Source organism: Ixodes scapularis, unplaced genomic scaffold (assembly GCF_016920785.2).
Source record: "Ixodes scapularis isolate PalLabHiFi unplaced genomic scaffold, ASM1692078v2 ptg000783l_1__unscaffolded, whole genome shotgun sequence".
NCBI classification, from domain to species: Eukaryota; Metazoa; Arthropoda; class Arachnida; order Ixodida; family Ixodidae; genus Ixodes; species Ixodes scapularis.
The window spans coordinates 70,941-86,457 of record NW_024610035.1 but is presented as its reverse complement, the minus strand read 5'-3'; the positions used below and the strand labels follow the sequence as shown (position 1 = coordinate 86,457).

Below are 15,517 nucleotides of genomic sequence, written 5' to 3'. Positions count from 1 at the left end.
GACATAGACCAAATTTTTTTTTTTTTACTGTGCCTGTGCATGTTTATAAAAATGTTTTTCTTTTACGTTGAAATTACTGATGCATTGTACTTTTTAAAACATTTGTTTCATAAAAAATATGTGTATGTTGCAAGCTGTATATAGCTCTTTCGTATTTTACTCTGGCACCCCCCCCCCTTCCCCTTGAGCGCACACGCCCAAAAAGGGCTGTCAGCTTGCCCCCCCCACCCAAGACAAAATCCTGCCGATGCCCATGGCTAGAGGTGCTCGGGGATTGCTACGTACCTGAGCGACGACTATTCCAAGAGTCAGGAGACCAATCTTGAGGCTTTGTTCCCCAAGGAACACTGCAATTGCCCGTCCACAGCCCTGGAATTAACGTTTTTCGATGAACAGGCATAGCTGCTGATTTCGAGTGAAAAGGCAAGAGGCCCTGTTTGCACTGGCCAACAATGTTCCCAAAATAATGACCAAATAGACTCCTTCTGAAATTCAGGCTGGCTACTTTGATAACTATCATCATCCGGGTATATGGTACCTGTTTATGCTAATGACGACCCTTTGGTGGCAGCTAATGGCCGATTCCTACAACAGAATAACCCGCCGACGGATTGGTCACGTGACGACATGTCTGTGGTTCGTCCATCTCCTAAGCGTATCCACATGAGCGAGACGACGAGCAGACGCCGGCGAGGACGAACCGAACCTGTTTGCTACCCCACAGTGTTGCGAAACTCCAGCATCGCACTGCTGTCGAAGAGAGAAATAGACGTTTGCTACTGCGATAAAGACTCGTACGCTGCTGTTACGTGCAGATCGGGACAGAACACCGTGATAAGCTTCGCGTGAAGTGCCACTAGCTTTACTAACCCAAAGCATGACAGTGCCACAGACATGGCCCTGCTTGAGAAGGCTTCGGTGTAAAAGCGACGAAGTTCTGGGCTCGCGGAAGGGTGTTTCGAGATGCCCTCACGCACTCCGTGCTCATGCATGTCACTCAAGTACACAGCAGACACAAGAAATGTCCTGCTCGGTGAAAGGCTGATTAAACGTGCAAGAATTATCGCGCACGCACACCAGCATAGTTTTGACAGAAGCTTCTTGACATGCACTCGGAGGAGTACCGTCAGCAGGGCAAAGTGTCTGCAGTTTCTTTCATGCGTGGAACCAAGAACCGTGAGATAAAATAAAGCAGCGAATGCACAAAACACAACGATGCGCCATTTTTGGTTTAACCATTTGGTAACAAAAAAACAACAAGAAGACATTTAACCGTTGCCAGACTAAACGCTTTTGAAGTCAATCTCCCGCCAAAAATCCGCGAGTGAAAAGGCGACTGACTTTATCAGTCCGTGCATCCGCAGATGAGGTGCAGATCGCAGGAATCGGTGACGTGCCGATCAGGTGATACACGGTCCATGGATGAAAATTACTATTTGGTCCATCGTATGATTTGGCTATAAAGGAGAGCGGCGTAGATGCATATTTGTGACTCCAGCAAAACAGGTGGCCGCTGGCGGGAAAACACCCAACTGGACGGAACAGGTCCTTTTGCAATTTGTACTCCTCTCTCGTGACTTCCGTGATTGCACATTGTCGGCGGTTGGCACGATGACCGCCTAAGTAAAGCGAGGGAAGTTGCGTCGGTGGCGTCTAGCAATGAAAACGACAGCAACGACAAGGCTGCAGAGAAAACCGCGGGCCGTATAATGGCCTAGCGAATTAGGTGGGCCTCGTATCGCTTCTCATGCTGTGTAGAGAAAACAGTTGTCTTAGCGACACCGTCATATCGCCATGTTAAGTTTGCTTCAAATGCAACTTACGCAACTGTGCGAACAAGACGTTGTGTGTTTGTCGACGTTTGTCGGCGCAGTAGAACGGTGGTCCTTCCGTCGCTTCCCCGAAGAAGGCTTGGCCTCTGAAGCTTATTTATGCCAACCCTCTGCAGCAGGTTTTGAACGCGGTGGATAAATATCAGGGCAAGCCATATTTGAAGCCGATGCCTGCCCGCTTAAACCCGAGCATTGCGCGTAAGCTGGCACTTGGCACAGGATGACTTGTTTTCGACCGACATATTTGTCGAGAGTGGCGACCCCTACATGTCTGGAAGCTCAGGAAGTTCCTCTTTGAATCGTATTGATTGCCGACTGCGCCCACTCTGCACTAAGTGCGAACGTGGTGGCACCTGTGAGAAACTTTGGGAATGAAGTGCCGATACTATAGACATAGCTTATTTAGTTGCCCCAATGCCCTCCATTTGGCAACATGGTAGGCATAAGCCTTGTCCACTTTTTACGATTCGTCAAAACACTAACACTGTAACGTGAGTATATCTGACAAGGAAATACTATTATGAAGCTCTCCAATGAAATGCTATAAAAAAGATCTATGAGGGACCCAATAAAATGGAACTTATTCCTAAAACCAATAGAACGTTTTCGCAACAAAACATTTTCCCATCCAATTTTCAGAAAATGGAGGAAGATTGTGATTACTGGGCACTCAATTGCTGCTACTTTTTAATCACGAGACTTGCTCTCTCACTTGCAGACTTACCGTTGTGTGGAGTTCCGACTTCTTTTCTTTCGTGGTGTAGCAGCTTTCTGGTATACTGAGGCCGTTTACTGTGTAGTCGATCGAGCCTTTGGCACCGCAGCACGAAAGCTGGACCATCAAAAAGATAGACAACACATAAGCTATCGTTGAAACCTCACATGCAGGAAGATTTCAACGAAATAATGCAAGTGCCTTTTGAAATCTCTAGAATTCCATGCACGAAGTTGCTAATTAAGAAAGGCAAAATGGAAACTGGGATGTCATCAAAATCTGATTTAGTTACTGAATCAATCTGTCAGATATCTACAATAGGCAAGAAGGAAACTCAACATTGTATTGAGGAACCATGGGACCTTTTTAAAGTGATGAAAAGATCTCTGTATAGATATAAGCATAATTGCCCATAATTTGCCCCTCTGAAAGCCACAATTTTATGCAAAGCAGCATTTTTCTTTTTCACTTCCACCTTGTCGTTCTCTAGATGCTCTATTAAATTTGACAGTCGTAAGTAAGCGCTCTGTCCTGTCCCCTCCTTCTCTTCTTAGTCCTCTGCGCTTTTAAAACCACCGTCTAGAAGCAGCAGTCACATGTTCGTGCCTATATTTAGTTATGCTTATAAATATTTCTGGCTACAGCTTACTACAGCACTGTTATAGCCTCGCAAGTAACATTGCACCTTTCCAGTGCTTATCACCCAGGTAAAAAGTGCCGAGTCACTGGATGGTCGCATGCACGGCATTTGATATTTCGCAGGAGAGAGCTACTGTGCATGCTCTGAATGCGTCCCACAGCCCAGCAGATGACAATTCGCAGAAGACGATTACCAGAATGGTCTACATTTGTGACCAAGCCTTCCTGTTGCTGGCACCTATTCTGCCTTCTGGATGGGGGTCCAACGGCCGGGATGGAGTTATTGAGTGGCCATATTACCAGTACCAAACAGTGCTCTGCAATGTGCACTCTTCCCGTCTGCCACGGGATGTCGCGACGCGATACTGTGCGACACAGTTCGCTCTGGTACTCAAGCGATGGCGGCCTCGCGGCTTGATCGAGGCAACGAGGCACAGCACTCGAGGTTCTAGTGACATGGCAGGTCTACTATCATGTGGCTTCTATAGAGTATAACGTGTGTACACAAAATAAGCGGTGTGCTGTCAATTGATAAGTGATTTATTGGCAGGAAGGGGTACGCACACGGCCGTATGGCAGGCAAAGCATATAGGTAAAAACCCTTACACTGGATTCGGCTTTTGATATCTCAGCACATCTGTGGTGCCTGTAATGCACCTTCAAATGGTGCGTTTACTGTCCTATCCCGCTTGTGTGCCGAAAGAGGTGCCAAAGCGGCAACAAGTGGTGTTAGAAGAGCCAGCGTGCCACGCCGTCGGACGTCGCGATTGTGGCGGTTGGTTGTAGAAATGCCGGTGGAAAGGACGAGCAAACGCAAGGGTTGCAATGTCCCTTCTCACGTCTGCTTTGTTTTCCGTCGACTGCCTGGCTGTACAGCGACCTACAGCCAGGGTCACACTGCTCACGCATCATACAAAAGACAGCCTGCAAACAAGAGTCACCGGAATGTCCGTGGTTCGATTGCCGCGTGCCAAGTTTCCTCCTTGAACTCATTGCCATGCGGCATTCGAAGCATAAATTTCGCGGTGACTCCGCTGCCGTGCTGCTGCCGGGATCACGGGAGGCAACAGCAGTGTTGCCAATTTAGCGGTTTTTCCGCTGAATTTCGCGGTTTTCTCAGTTGTCTGGTGGAAAAGAAATGGCTGTTTTGCGGTTGGCTGGTTTCTTAGCGGTTTTTCAAGCTATGTTGGCGTTTTTTCTGGCTTGTATAGAGTGTTCTCCAGTCTAAATCGATCAATCTTAAAAAGCTTAATTTATCGGGTAAGTGATAGTTGTGAAATCGTTAGCTTTGCATACTCTCAACAAGATTGTAGTCGGTGGCAATAACGCTTGCTACACCACTGAGATATTATGGTGGTAAACATTAGCTTCGTTCAATTTACCTGCACTTCTTGCGCTGGTGCAGGAGGTGCCAGTAAATCGAACGAAGCAACTAAAACACGCCTCGAACTGTGTGTTAATGTATGAATTTGTTTTCCAAGCCAGCAGATGACATATGGGCCCAGTGGACTGCGCATTACAACTGAGAAAAAAAATGGGGGCTATAGGATTCTGAAGTTTGAGAGTGGTTACTGGAAGTTCCAAGCAACAATGAACAGGTCAGATACCGCTACTGGAGATAATGTTTTGCGAAACATGCAAATTTGGTCACTGAAACTTTAAACTGCCAAAATATTGCAAGAAAAGTTGGAACTATAAAGATTTTTGTTGACAGGTATGGCTAAACAACAAGCGTGGTAAGCACTCTTAAGTCAAACGGGAGAGCTCTCTTCTAAGGGTTCTCTTATATAATGTGTCGTATCTAGACTAACTATAGCAGTAAATAGTGCTAGAAAGTAATTCTTCCCCTTCGCCTTGAATTTAGAGTTTGTTCAGAATTCCTTTAGCGAGTTTTTAATTATTTGGGTTAGCAACACCTGGCAACAGCATGAAACTTTTATAATGCCATAGGGCAGAAATCAAGGGACCACTTTTGAGGACGCTGTACACGCGCCAGTTTGAAATGCACTCAAGGCAATATTTACTGCTAAATTTATGTACGGCTAAAAGGCTGACCAAACAAGACACAACAGGTACCGTGCACGCCATTCGCTGTACCAGAAGAGGAGGCTTTCCTTTAGTTTTGGTTTGCTTTGGGACGTTTTTTTTGCTGGGGGAGAGCTACCCTTCGCTTGCGTCCTTGGCATGAAGCGTGCTCATCACGTGGGCCCAGACAGCCCCTCACACATCCTGCTGGCCATCGTCAAGGCCTTCGCCGTCAGTGCCAGTCCCCAATCTTCCAGACACAAGAAAAGGGACAAGACGACAGTGAGGAGGAAAGCCGCGCTGTTTGCATGGTCGACGTCCCCGCTAAAAACCTATGCACATTCTGCAAATCTCGCCCTTTTCTAAAAGCACTTCTTTTTTTTTTTGCTGTCCACGGCATTTGTTGCATTCTCTTTGGACAGCCCTTAACTAAGCAGCGTGCGATAAAGCTGAAAGTCCTTACGCCTTGCTGCAAATCGTGGAGAAAGTTGGGCAATCCGGTCTTGTTGGCCTCTATGAACTTGAGCAGCGTCGCTGTCAGCGTGTGCTCCAACTGCGACAAAAACGTTGTTGTAAGGAAGTAGCTCGTGCTAACGACCCCGACAATTGCACCAGAGACCGACGCTTACGCATCATGCGTCTGGAAGAACATAATAAAATGGGATGGACACAATCTTACTAACCTCTGCGCTGTTGGCATACTTCCAGACGAGGCCTATAGCTACCGTCTCCACGACGACGAAGGCAATCATGGTGATGATAAACTGAAATGGAGAAGCAGGTTGACACACACACGTCTGAGCTAGTTGTTTTTCAAACATGGTGACACAGCAGGGTTATGGCTTTTTTTTATTTTCAGGATTTAGAATGTTGGAGACATAATTCCGTAATTTCCCACTTTGAATTCGCAGCTTATACGCAAGTCATTGTTTATCCGATGTCCACTATCGAGCCAAATTAAGGGGATATACCAGCCAAGCGGTTATTTTTCAGTTATTCGAGTCTCACAGCGATCGAAAAACATGACAAATTTTCTGAAAGTTTCCTTAATTTAATTGAGGACTACAAGAACAAGCTGTCTTGGGAAAAACAAGACAGTGAATTATTTTATCTTTAAGTTTTGAGTACATTTTGAGCATTATAGGGCCTTTTCTAAAAGAACCTAGATTGAAATCTTCTTTTCAATGAAAGAAAGTTGAAAGGAATCACTAATTTCTCTTTGGAGCTTAAACAACTTCAAGATACCCAATAGAACATGCACTGGAGTCCATCAGCTGAACGTATTCCTACTAAATTAGCTGTTTACCAATTCCTCTCAAAAAGCCACTGACAAAAAATTTATGGGTGCCAAGATGCATATTTGTTTTTTTACTAAACCCTGATATACACGGTACCAGGCACCCAGAAAAAACAAATTGTGGATCCGAATCTGGCTCGCTTCTGCATGCACATCGCTACTTGAGAGTCAAGTGTCCGGGTCTGCGTTACTTGGTTTTCATGGTGACGTCGTGGTGCACAAGATACTTTTTAATTAAGCTGTGGGCCATCTGACACACACAATCATTATTACATGTAAAGAGAATCCATGAAACACGACTGTAGCAACCACAAAAATACCAAAACATGTACCGATTTAAAGGAATCTTGAGCATGTAATTGTGGGAAGTTGTTTCCCGTGCCCTATGATCTCATAGTGCACACGCCAGCCCTCTTGATGTTGGTTCCACTGTTTTAATTTTTCTCGGCAAGGGCTTTGCATACACACACACACACAAAACAAAAGTTGTGTGTTGACAGCTTAATTTAGTGTTTTGCAAAAAGAAAAAACAAGATATCTTCAAAGGCATGCAAGTTATTCTTCAAAAAACTGTGCAAGTTATTGTTTACTATTCTACAAAAAGGGGGGGGGGGGGGGGGCGGTGACTTTAGTAAAAAAAGAAAAACGTTTCCGTGTATTTGAGATTCTTTTTTTTTTTTTTTTTTCATTTGGTTTTTTTTATTGGAGTTTATTTTTTACCATAGAGCCAGCATTTTTTGGTGTCGGACAAGAAAAAAAAGAAAAGATAACGCAGAAAAAAAAACACACAAAACAAGACATGCACGGTTACGAGATTTCTCTATCCTCTGGGGCATGTATGTGTAACCCGAAAAGCCGGAAAACATCCCGGTACCGATAAGAGAATAAAAGGAGATAAGGGGTGTGGTTCCCTAAGCCTCGAGAAGATTTCAGTGGGGCCGCATTCTGGGTAGACACAAAATAGAACCGCAGATAAGGGTTCCTTCCCACGAAGCCCGGGCTAATCTCGTTCAAGGGCAGCTCCGATTTGGGGTTTTGTCCGTATTCCCCATTTTTATTTGTATATACAAATAAACCCCATTCGCAGTTTATTTGTATATATTGAAAAACATGGCACCGCATCTATGGCACCTTTAGGTTCAATCACATACTTGCAACTCCTTAAAGGGATGCTGAACCAAAATCTGGATTCCACAAAACACGGCGGCAAAAGTGTGCAACGGGAGGCTACAAACACCAAAACATCACTCATGCAGCGATATCTCGAACAAACGACCATATCTTTTTAAAAAAAGGGGCCGCATTTGACAGATATGTTTACGTCTTGTTTCACCGAGAAGGAGAGGGAACAGCCTCGCGTTTTCTCTGCCTCGCCGCCTTGAGGGGGCGAAGCGAAGAGAGGAGGAAACAAGATATCTTAACGTCATGCGCCTCGTCGGCCGCGTTCAATCTTGACCTCTTTTTCCAAAAATACAGCCGTCCATTCAAAATATCACCTTACGAGTAGTGTTGCAGGGATTGTAGCGTCCCGCCTACATCTCCTGCATTGTATTCTGAAATCCAGATTTCGGTTCACCATTCCTTTAAGGCCTGTTCACATACTGGCGACTTCTTGGGACCGTGAGCCTCGAAACCTCTTGAAATCTCTTACGACGAGAGTACACAATGGCGCCTTCTGTCGGGTAGCCTTGGAACATTTCTTATCAGAACGCATTTTATGCACCAATGCTTCGCCATATGCTCGGAATAATTTTGGTATTGTTATAACCGACCACTTCTAGTAGTACTTGGATTTTGTCCTGCATGCATTGCAAAAATCCTTTAGGTTAGTTATATGCAAAGTGGAAGCGTTCCAGGGATACCTCATAAATGTCGCCTGCCTGTTCTCTCGTCCTAAAAAAAAAAAAGGAAGACGTTTACTTTTATGCAGTGTAAGGTCAGTCTGCCTTTGAGGAGCGGCGACACTGGCTTACGCTGTAGACAAGAAATATGGCCGATGCAGTGTGGTCGCTAGCCTGGGGTCTTCAGAGGGACAAGGAACCGAAACGTGAACTTTTAAAGAATAATGCCCAGCCGAGCTTTCCGGGTCGGTACAGTGCCCAAATTTGCGATTCATACAGATTCCTCGGAAACAGAGTCCTATGATCACACCGATCGGGCGAACCGTCAACCGGAAGCAGACGGTGTGAGCGGGGCCTCCTGGGAGTAGCCGTGGCGGAGCCGACATATGCTTACATAATCTCTCTCTCGTTCTTCATTCTCCTGCATAGGGGTATTCACGAGACGCCATAATGTCGGACATTATTCGCGGCGGATGCTCGGAACTAGCTCCCATTTATCGTCTTCCAAGAACAATCATCCTGATTGAGTGGAATGGACGTCGAACGTGCATCCGTGTTTATTCCTCGCAGGCAGCGAAGCCAAAGCTATGGGCACCCGTAGACCTTGAGCACCGATGAAAGCTGCGCACGCGCGGAGTTGGTTTCTTCTGTAATGCCAGAAAAAGTTGTCCTCGAGCATGCACTGCAACGACGACAATGACGCGGATGGGTCGCGGGTATACAGCAGAACTTTAGGCCACTTCCTCGGTACATGCTCACGCTCCTCAGCAGACGGCGCTTCACTGCTGCCGCCGCTGTTGCCACACGCCGCCATAGCACAACCGGGGTCCAAGCTCAAGTACAAGCAGGTACAAGCACGCTCGACGAGCACGGAACGGGCTGAGGTTGCCAAATACCGGATAGATTGGTGACTAGCAGCTATGCCCTTTGTAACAGGTAGCAGGTTGCCACCTAGTCTAGACCGGGCAGGACACCTGCCCAAGCTGGCCTGCCCGGCCGAGCAAGTAGCGTGACATCACGAAGCGAGCTTCCAAAAATGTGCACCTGGGGTTCCGTACAATATCAATATTTTGATTTAATAAATATTGAACACAATCCCGCTCGAGACAACGTAACTTATAATTAATTGGTGTGCCATAAATGCCATTACAACCAACAATCTTCATCGAGAATGTTTCAGAATTTCTCTAACGTGCACCACGCAGCAGAAAAAGGGCCAAAATTCCCGGGTTCTGCAGAGCGAGCTTTTGTTCCATGTGCTCTGAGCTGCAGTTCGTCAACATGCCCGGCCACCGATCTCCCCATTCGCGAATACAGAGACGCTATTGAGGGGGCACGAACCATGAGGAGAAGCCATCCCACGCCGAAGCAGGCTCCGCAGCAACCGCAAAAGCCAAACAGGAGGACCATGACGCCTGCCACCAGTGCTACCGTGGCAGCCGTCGGGTAGTTGGAGAACTTTTCCAGATGGTCGTTGACATCGTGCAGGTTTGGGTTGTTGAGCACAACGGCCCCCACAACGATGGCGGCTATTCCCAGCAGCTGTTGAACAGAGGAGATGTGACAAATTGTGAGGCACGTCGTGAAATCGAAGACAGGGATGTTCCAACTATGAATGCACCAGTGTACCGTTGTAAGATGCACAGGAGGCCAACGTGCGTGACCCGAGTGAAATTTAGCATTTCACGTTTTGAAAGGTGATGCTGCCGGGCGAACAAGCGAATTCAGTAACAGTAAGAGGAAAGGCACATGCATCTCAGTGCTGAGACGATGCGAAGTCAGCACTGTATTGGCACTACTGTCAGGGCTTACTCGGTGTAGTTTGTGCTGCATTGCATGTGTAAGCAAAAAAAAAAAAGAAATATGGGATCACATACAGCAGAGTGCTGACAGAGCGCCAATAGAGACGGTGCAGTCTCTGTAGCGTCGAGTTAATGCTCCAGTGTATTTATTAACAGGCTTTAAGTTGCCACTGTGTGGAAACAAGCACAATGTTCTAGATCTGTTGCCAGGTATACTGTAGATGTCTGCGTGTCAAAAGGCCATGTGCAGTGCTCAAAAAACAATTAATTTCAGAGCAGCACTTTGACATTTCCATGTTCTATGAACCAAACGTGTTACACAGCACTCATAATTTCGTGAAGTGGTAATGCTCTTTATCATTGCGCTTACTGAACCAGAGTACTGAGATGACTATTGAGATTAGCCTCATCCTAGAAATGACATCCTAAGTACGGGGTTGCCTAACTGTGCTTTGCTCCTTTATTTGTGGCTGTAATTTGAAACATATGGCATGAGAAGCTCACTGACTAGAGAAACATTCTCCAACTTAACAAAATGGGGCCGAAGTCAAACACAATTTAGGCACGCATTTCGCCGACAGTGATATATGGGCACGAAACCTCCTTCGATGTGATTTCTTTACTGACATAGGAAAACAGGGAAGAGTGACAATATACCGAGGAGTTTCAAAAGGTGAGACTTGTCGCTGTGCATCGAGTTTCTGTTTCATTATTACGGTATACCGGCTGTCCCACGTCACGACGCTTCTTCCCTTCACTGACGCCACGATTGAAGACCTAGTAAGATTTCAATAATTAACACAGTTCAAGAACAACAATAACAACAGAAATAAAAATAAAGTCTGGGCTGATGGGGTTATTTTCCGATTACTGTCTACAGACTCGCCCAGTTTTAATCCCCTAACAAAAGGATCCTTGTGGCACGCGCGTGTCTCCTTAACCGGAGGGTTCAGCGAGAAATTCGGTAACCGTCGCATACATACCGAAATGGTCACATTGACGGTGCAGAGGACGAACTTGATGACACCGAGTCCACACCCCATGTCGCCGTTCCGACGCACAGCTCACCGCACCCACTGCCCTTCAACAACTGCCGCTCCCGCTTGCTTCGTGTTGCGACCGCATGCCGGTGAAGATCACAGGCACACCCTCCTCAGGCTCCCGTGTTCGGCCAAAGCGCACCGACCAACGGGACACATACCACCAACCACGAAACGGACGGCAAACTTCCGGGAGCCGTGCTATGCTGCCCGACGGATTGCTACTGTCGCTGCTGCGTCACCAAACCCGGAAATAAAAAAAGGGTGGTTGAGAAGCGGTCCAAAAGTGCGTCGGTTTAACACATGGGTTCAAGCCTGCGAAATCTGCTCGGAGCGTCTGCTACAAACGGAGCGAGCAGATGTGCTTGAAACGCTGCGCTGGGCGCCAGCTGTGCGCTCTGAAGCTAACCATTCTTCGTTGTCAGTGGGCGACAGGGCGCCCGAATTCTCTGCTCGTACCGTCTCTTTGAAGGAATCTCTATTTCTTCCTTACTTTTTTTTTTTCTGTTGCTTTTTTTTTTTTTTTTTTTCGTCTCGAAGTAAATAGCGAAAGTGCTCGGCAAACTTTTCCTACCCGAGAGCGTTGTTGACGGGCGCAAGCTCGCTCGAACCTGGGTGCAACGTCCGGTCGCTTCGTGGGGTTTATCGGCACTTTTCTCGGAGCCTTAAAAAGATTGGGAGCAAACTACGGGCGAAGCAAAAAGGGAACTTTGCGAAGTTTTTGTCGCTTTCTTGAGTTGCTAAGCGGAAGCTGGCATCGCCGCGATAGAGTTTCCGTGAAGGAAACGAGTTTCGCGCAGGGTCTCAGCGTTCGCAGCAACCTTCACTGGTTCACTGGTTACGTTTAATTTATTCGGTTTCTTCGATACCCAACAGAGTGATTTAACTTTATTTGGTTACATATTAAAATATTGAATAACAGTGCCAAGAAACCTTGCCCTGGAAGTGTCGCGAGAGGGTTTACGAAAGTAGCGCTTGATTCAGTTAACGAACGGAGGCGGGAACTTCAAACTGAAACGTAGGGTGTGCCTTACAAAGTCGTCTAGGGCTATGTACTCCCGATCGCTTAGCACCAAGCTCTTTTCGACGAAGAAACGTTTTACAATCAATCCAGGTTTGTGGCATAGCAACCGGGGGGCCCTGGGTCCTGGGTACCAGGCGTCCCAATCACGTAGGGGGTGCCACCCCTGGCACCCCCATACGAAGGACATAAGGGCCTCGGGTGGCGGCTGGCCTAGGTACGCCATTGTAAACAACGCTTACTTTCGAAACTTGCTCGCGGAATGAGGGTGCATTTTCTGACCATCCTGTAGTATCAGCCGGTACGTAGGGTTCTTTTTCTTTATTTAGGAACAGTTTGTCGCCTCCTGGACTAACAGGACCGTGTTGATAGGGCCGCTAGGAATTTCAAACAAAATCGCCCTCACAAGAACGATCATTTTTAAGATTACATTATAAAATTGTGATTTTAATATCAAACAAAGGGTTGCGCGTACCAATAAAGGGTCATATGTGTCTTAGACAGAAGCTTCGCAGCTACTTTTTTTTTTTTTTTAAATTATGATTCCTACATGAACTGGTGCGTCGTATGCAGTCTTGTGCGTGCTACTGAAAAAGAGTAACCGATTACAATTGCAATTACTTTATTGAAAAATGTAACTGGCCGCAGAAATTAATTTATACATCAAAAAGTAATTAAAGTTACTAGAAAGTAATTTATTACTTTTCATGTTAGTTTCACGTCACAGGAAACAAAGCGCTTTCGGCAGCTGGACAGTCAAAACGGCGCTGAGCGCGTTGACATTCTGATCCTTCTGGTACCTTGGTATCTTTTTTTGTTGTTGTTTAGGGGTAAAAATAAGTGTCCAACATTGGTGCAACATAGACGAGTGACGTACGGGTAGACAGAGGAATTTTTTAATGTAAAAAACTTCAACTCGATCTTTTTAGCTGTTTCAGAAACGTATAATTGATTACTTGTAATTGATCACAGAAAGATGGGAATTGAATTACGTTACCACCGAACAAAATTAATTGAAGCGTTAAAAAGTTGCAGTAAAATGTAATTGACTACAAGGAATCAGTTACTTGTAACTCGTCACGTACAAGTCTGGTCGAATGTCTCTTCATCCTCTCTAGTTTTGGTGAACACTGGCTGTATTTCGGAGCTCAATGACGGGTGAATTTTACGTGCACATGCTGCCCGACAGCACTGATCATAATAGTTGCTCAATCATAATATTGAACTGTCCAGAGTAGTTCCTCACGTATCCCCACATGACATATGCCGACATTAAAGTTGGTGAAGGTTGCGCATAATATGGTTTTATGTTAAAATTAACAGTCGAAAAAACATCCATTTTATAAGCTTAACGAAAATAGATAATTGCTATCGATTTTTTTTAGAAACACTTAGAAATTCAGATGTACGCAAGTATACTTACGGTGGAGGTTGGGATTGATGTGGAATTTCCCTGTCGTTCTGGGAAACGTTTAATCGGTTTCGAATAAAAATGAGCCGTACTCAAACTGTACGCGACCTACCAGTATTTTTAGGTACTCTTACCACCCTAATGTGAGGACAGCCTCCTTTGTATACCACTTCTATGGTGTATACTGTACATCGCAACGCGTACAGTCGTGCACCCTCTTACCTGAAAACGTCCATTCACACGACAGCAAGTCACTTTTCCAAAGAACGGATCAGCAGTGCCTTCTACCTAAAATTCTGGAGACGAACGATGACGTCGAAACAGAATGGAGCAACATTTTATTACAATTATCTTTTGAAATGCGATGAACGGATTAATGAAATGCGGGCGCAGAAAAGAAAGAAAACGTAATGGCAGTGTCACCGCGGCGGCGGATATCTGGCTAGGCTTGGGTGGTGTTCTTGCCAGCCTTCTTTGCGCTCTTGAAGTGTTGCATGAGCATACAGGCGCCGACCATAGCGGCGATCTGAAACGGAAGTTTAGGCAAACATGATTTACACAATGAAACAGCGGCTGGGGATGAAACTGTAGTCAGGGATGGGCAATATTTAAAATACAAGTATTTGAAATACGTATTTCAAATACTTTGTGTATTTTGCATTTGTATTTAATTACAAATTGGCTAATGTATTTGACGTGTGTATTTAAATACTAAAACGTGGGTATTTCAAATACAATTGTAATTAAATAGAATTTTGTGGGCGAAAATACGCTCTCAAATTTATTGTCACTGTCCAGAGCAGGAAGAAAACTACGCTCTGCACCTAATGCAATGTCTCTCAATCAAGCACAAGCGTTTAGTGACTTTGTGATAACGGTGCTAGTCCAGGGCAAGAATAGTGATAAAATCGACGTTCACAGGCAGACTGGCTAAATAAGTGCCTGCGACAACTTGTGATGCTTTCCAGCCTGATTTCCATTCATATTTTTGCCTGGAACATTCTAAATGCGCGAAGCGTCGAGATTTTCGTAACTGGTCCGAGTTGCAACAATAACGATTTCTCTAGCTAGTGCTGCGCGTCATGGTCGTCTCGGTTCTTTGTTGGTCTATACCAAAATATAATCGCCAAAAAAAGCTGCTTGAAGCTCTGTACTTTTTTCACCTATTACGTCCAAGCTGATTACATTTCTTTTTTGTGATTATATTTCTATTACTTTATTAGAGCCTCGAACACTAACTCCCGAGTGTGCGATGCAAAATTAAAATGAGATACCCAGAAACCCGTTGCAGGTGCCCTGAAGTCGCTGACGCAAATTTTGAGGAATGTATTTGGAAAAGTATTTGGAGGAGACGAAATGCACTTGGTTGTATTTGTATCTTGTATTTAAATGCTTTTTTGGAAATGTAATTAGATTTGTAATTAAATAAATTTTGTACAAAGTATTTTGTATTTGTATTTCGATACATATTTGCATGTATTTTGCCCATCCCTGGGTGGTATTCACTGGGCGCCATACTTGAGTGCAGCGTTCACAGCGCATGCTCAGAACGATACCCCACTTATCTTCCAAAAGGACTTACAGTCTTGGTGCTGTGGACGTGTGGACTGCACGTCGCGGAAGCTCATCGTGAGCTCGCGCGCTCTGCGACAGTGGGTTCAACTAGACTCTAGGTTCAACTAGGGTCGCCAGTGAATACCACCTAAAACGTTTTCCGTTTCCACGGGAGTTTCGTATCTGGTATGCGGGACGAAAAAATATGCAAACATTTCCATCTGGAATATTTGAGAAAATATAGGTGAGGTAAAACAAAAGTGAGGGACAATAACGTATTTTTCATAAACACTTTCCAGCGGCATGGAGAGATCAACAGGATGTTTTACCGCATGCCAGA

General features: G+C 45.4%; 2 protein-coding genes across 2 annotated transcripts in view; both read right to left on the bottom strand.

Moving 5' to 3' along the window:
- Positions 1–285: 285 nt before the first annotated feature.
- LOC120842844 (CD151 antigen) lies at positions 286–11,946 on the bottom strand (the record flags this gene model as incomplete). Its single annotated transcript, XM_040214031.3, is given in 6 exon segments — positions 286–369; positions 2,557–2,664; positions 5,675–5,764; positions 5,895–5,975; positions 9,691–9,891; positions 11,135–11,946. Coding segments are annotated over 6 exon segments (624 nt in total), but the record flags the coding sequence as incomplete, so codon positions are not given.
- A 2,000-nt stretch (positions 11,947–13,946) lies between these two features.
- The window catches only part of LOC8035469 (23 kDa integral membrane protein), a 35,848-nt gene continuing 34,277 nt past the window's right edge, over positions 13,947–15,517 (bottom strand). Inside the window, exon 7 of the mRNA XM_040214038.2 lies at positions 13,947–14,149. Within this exon, the coding sequence (XP_040069972.1) occupies positions 14,066–14,149 (84 nt within the window). The 3' untranslated portion in view covers positions 13,947–14,065. The remainder of the gene's footprint in view (positions 14,150–15,517) is intronic.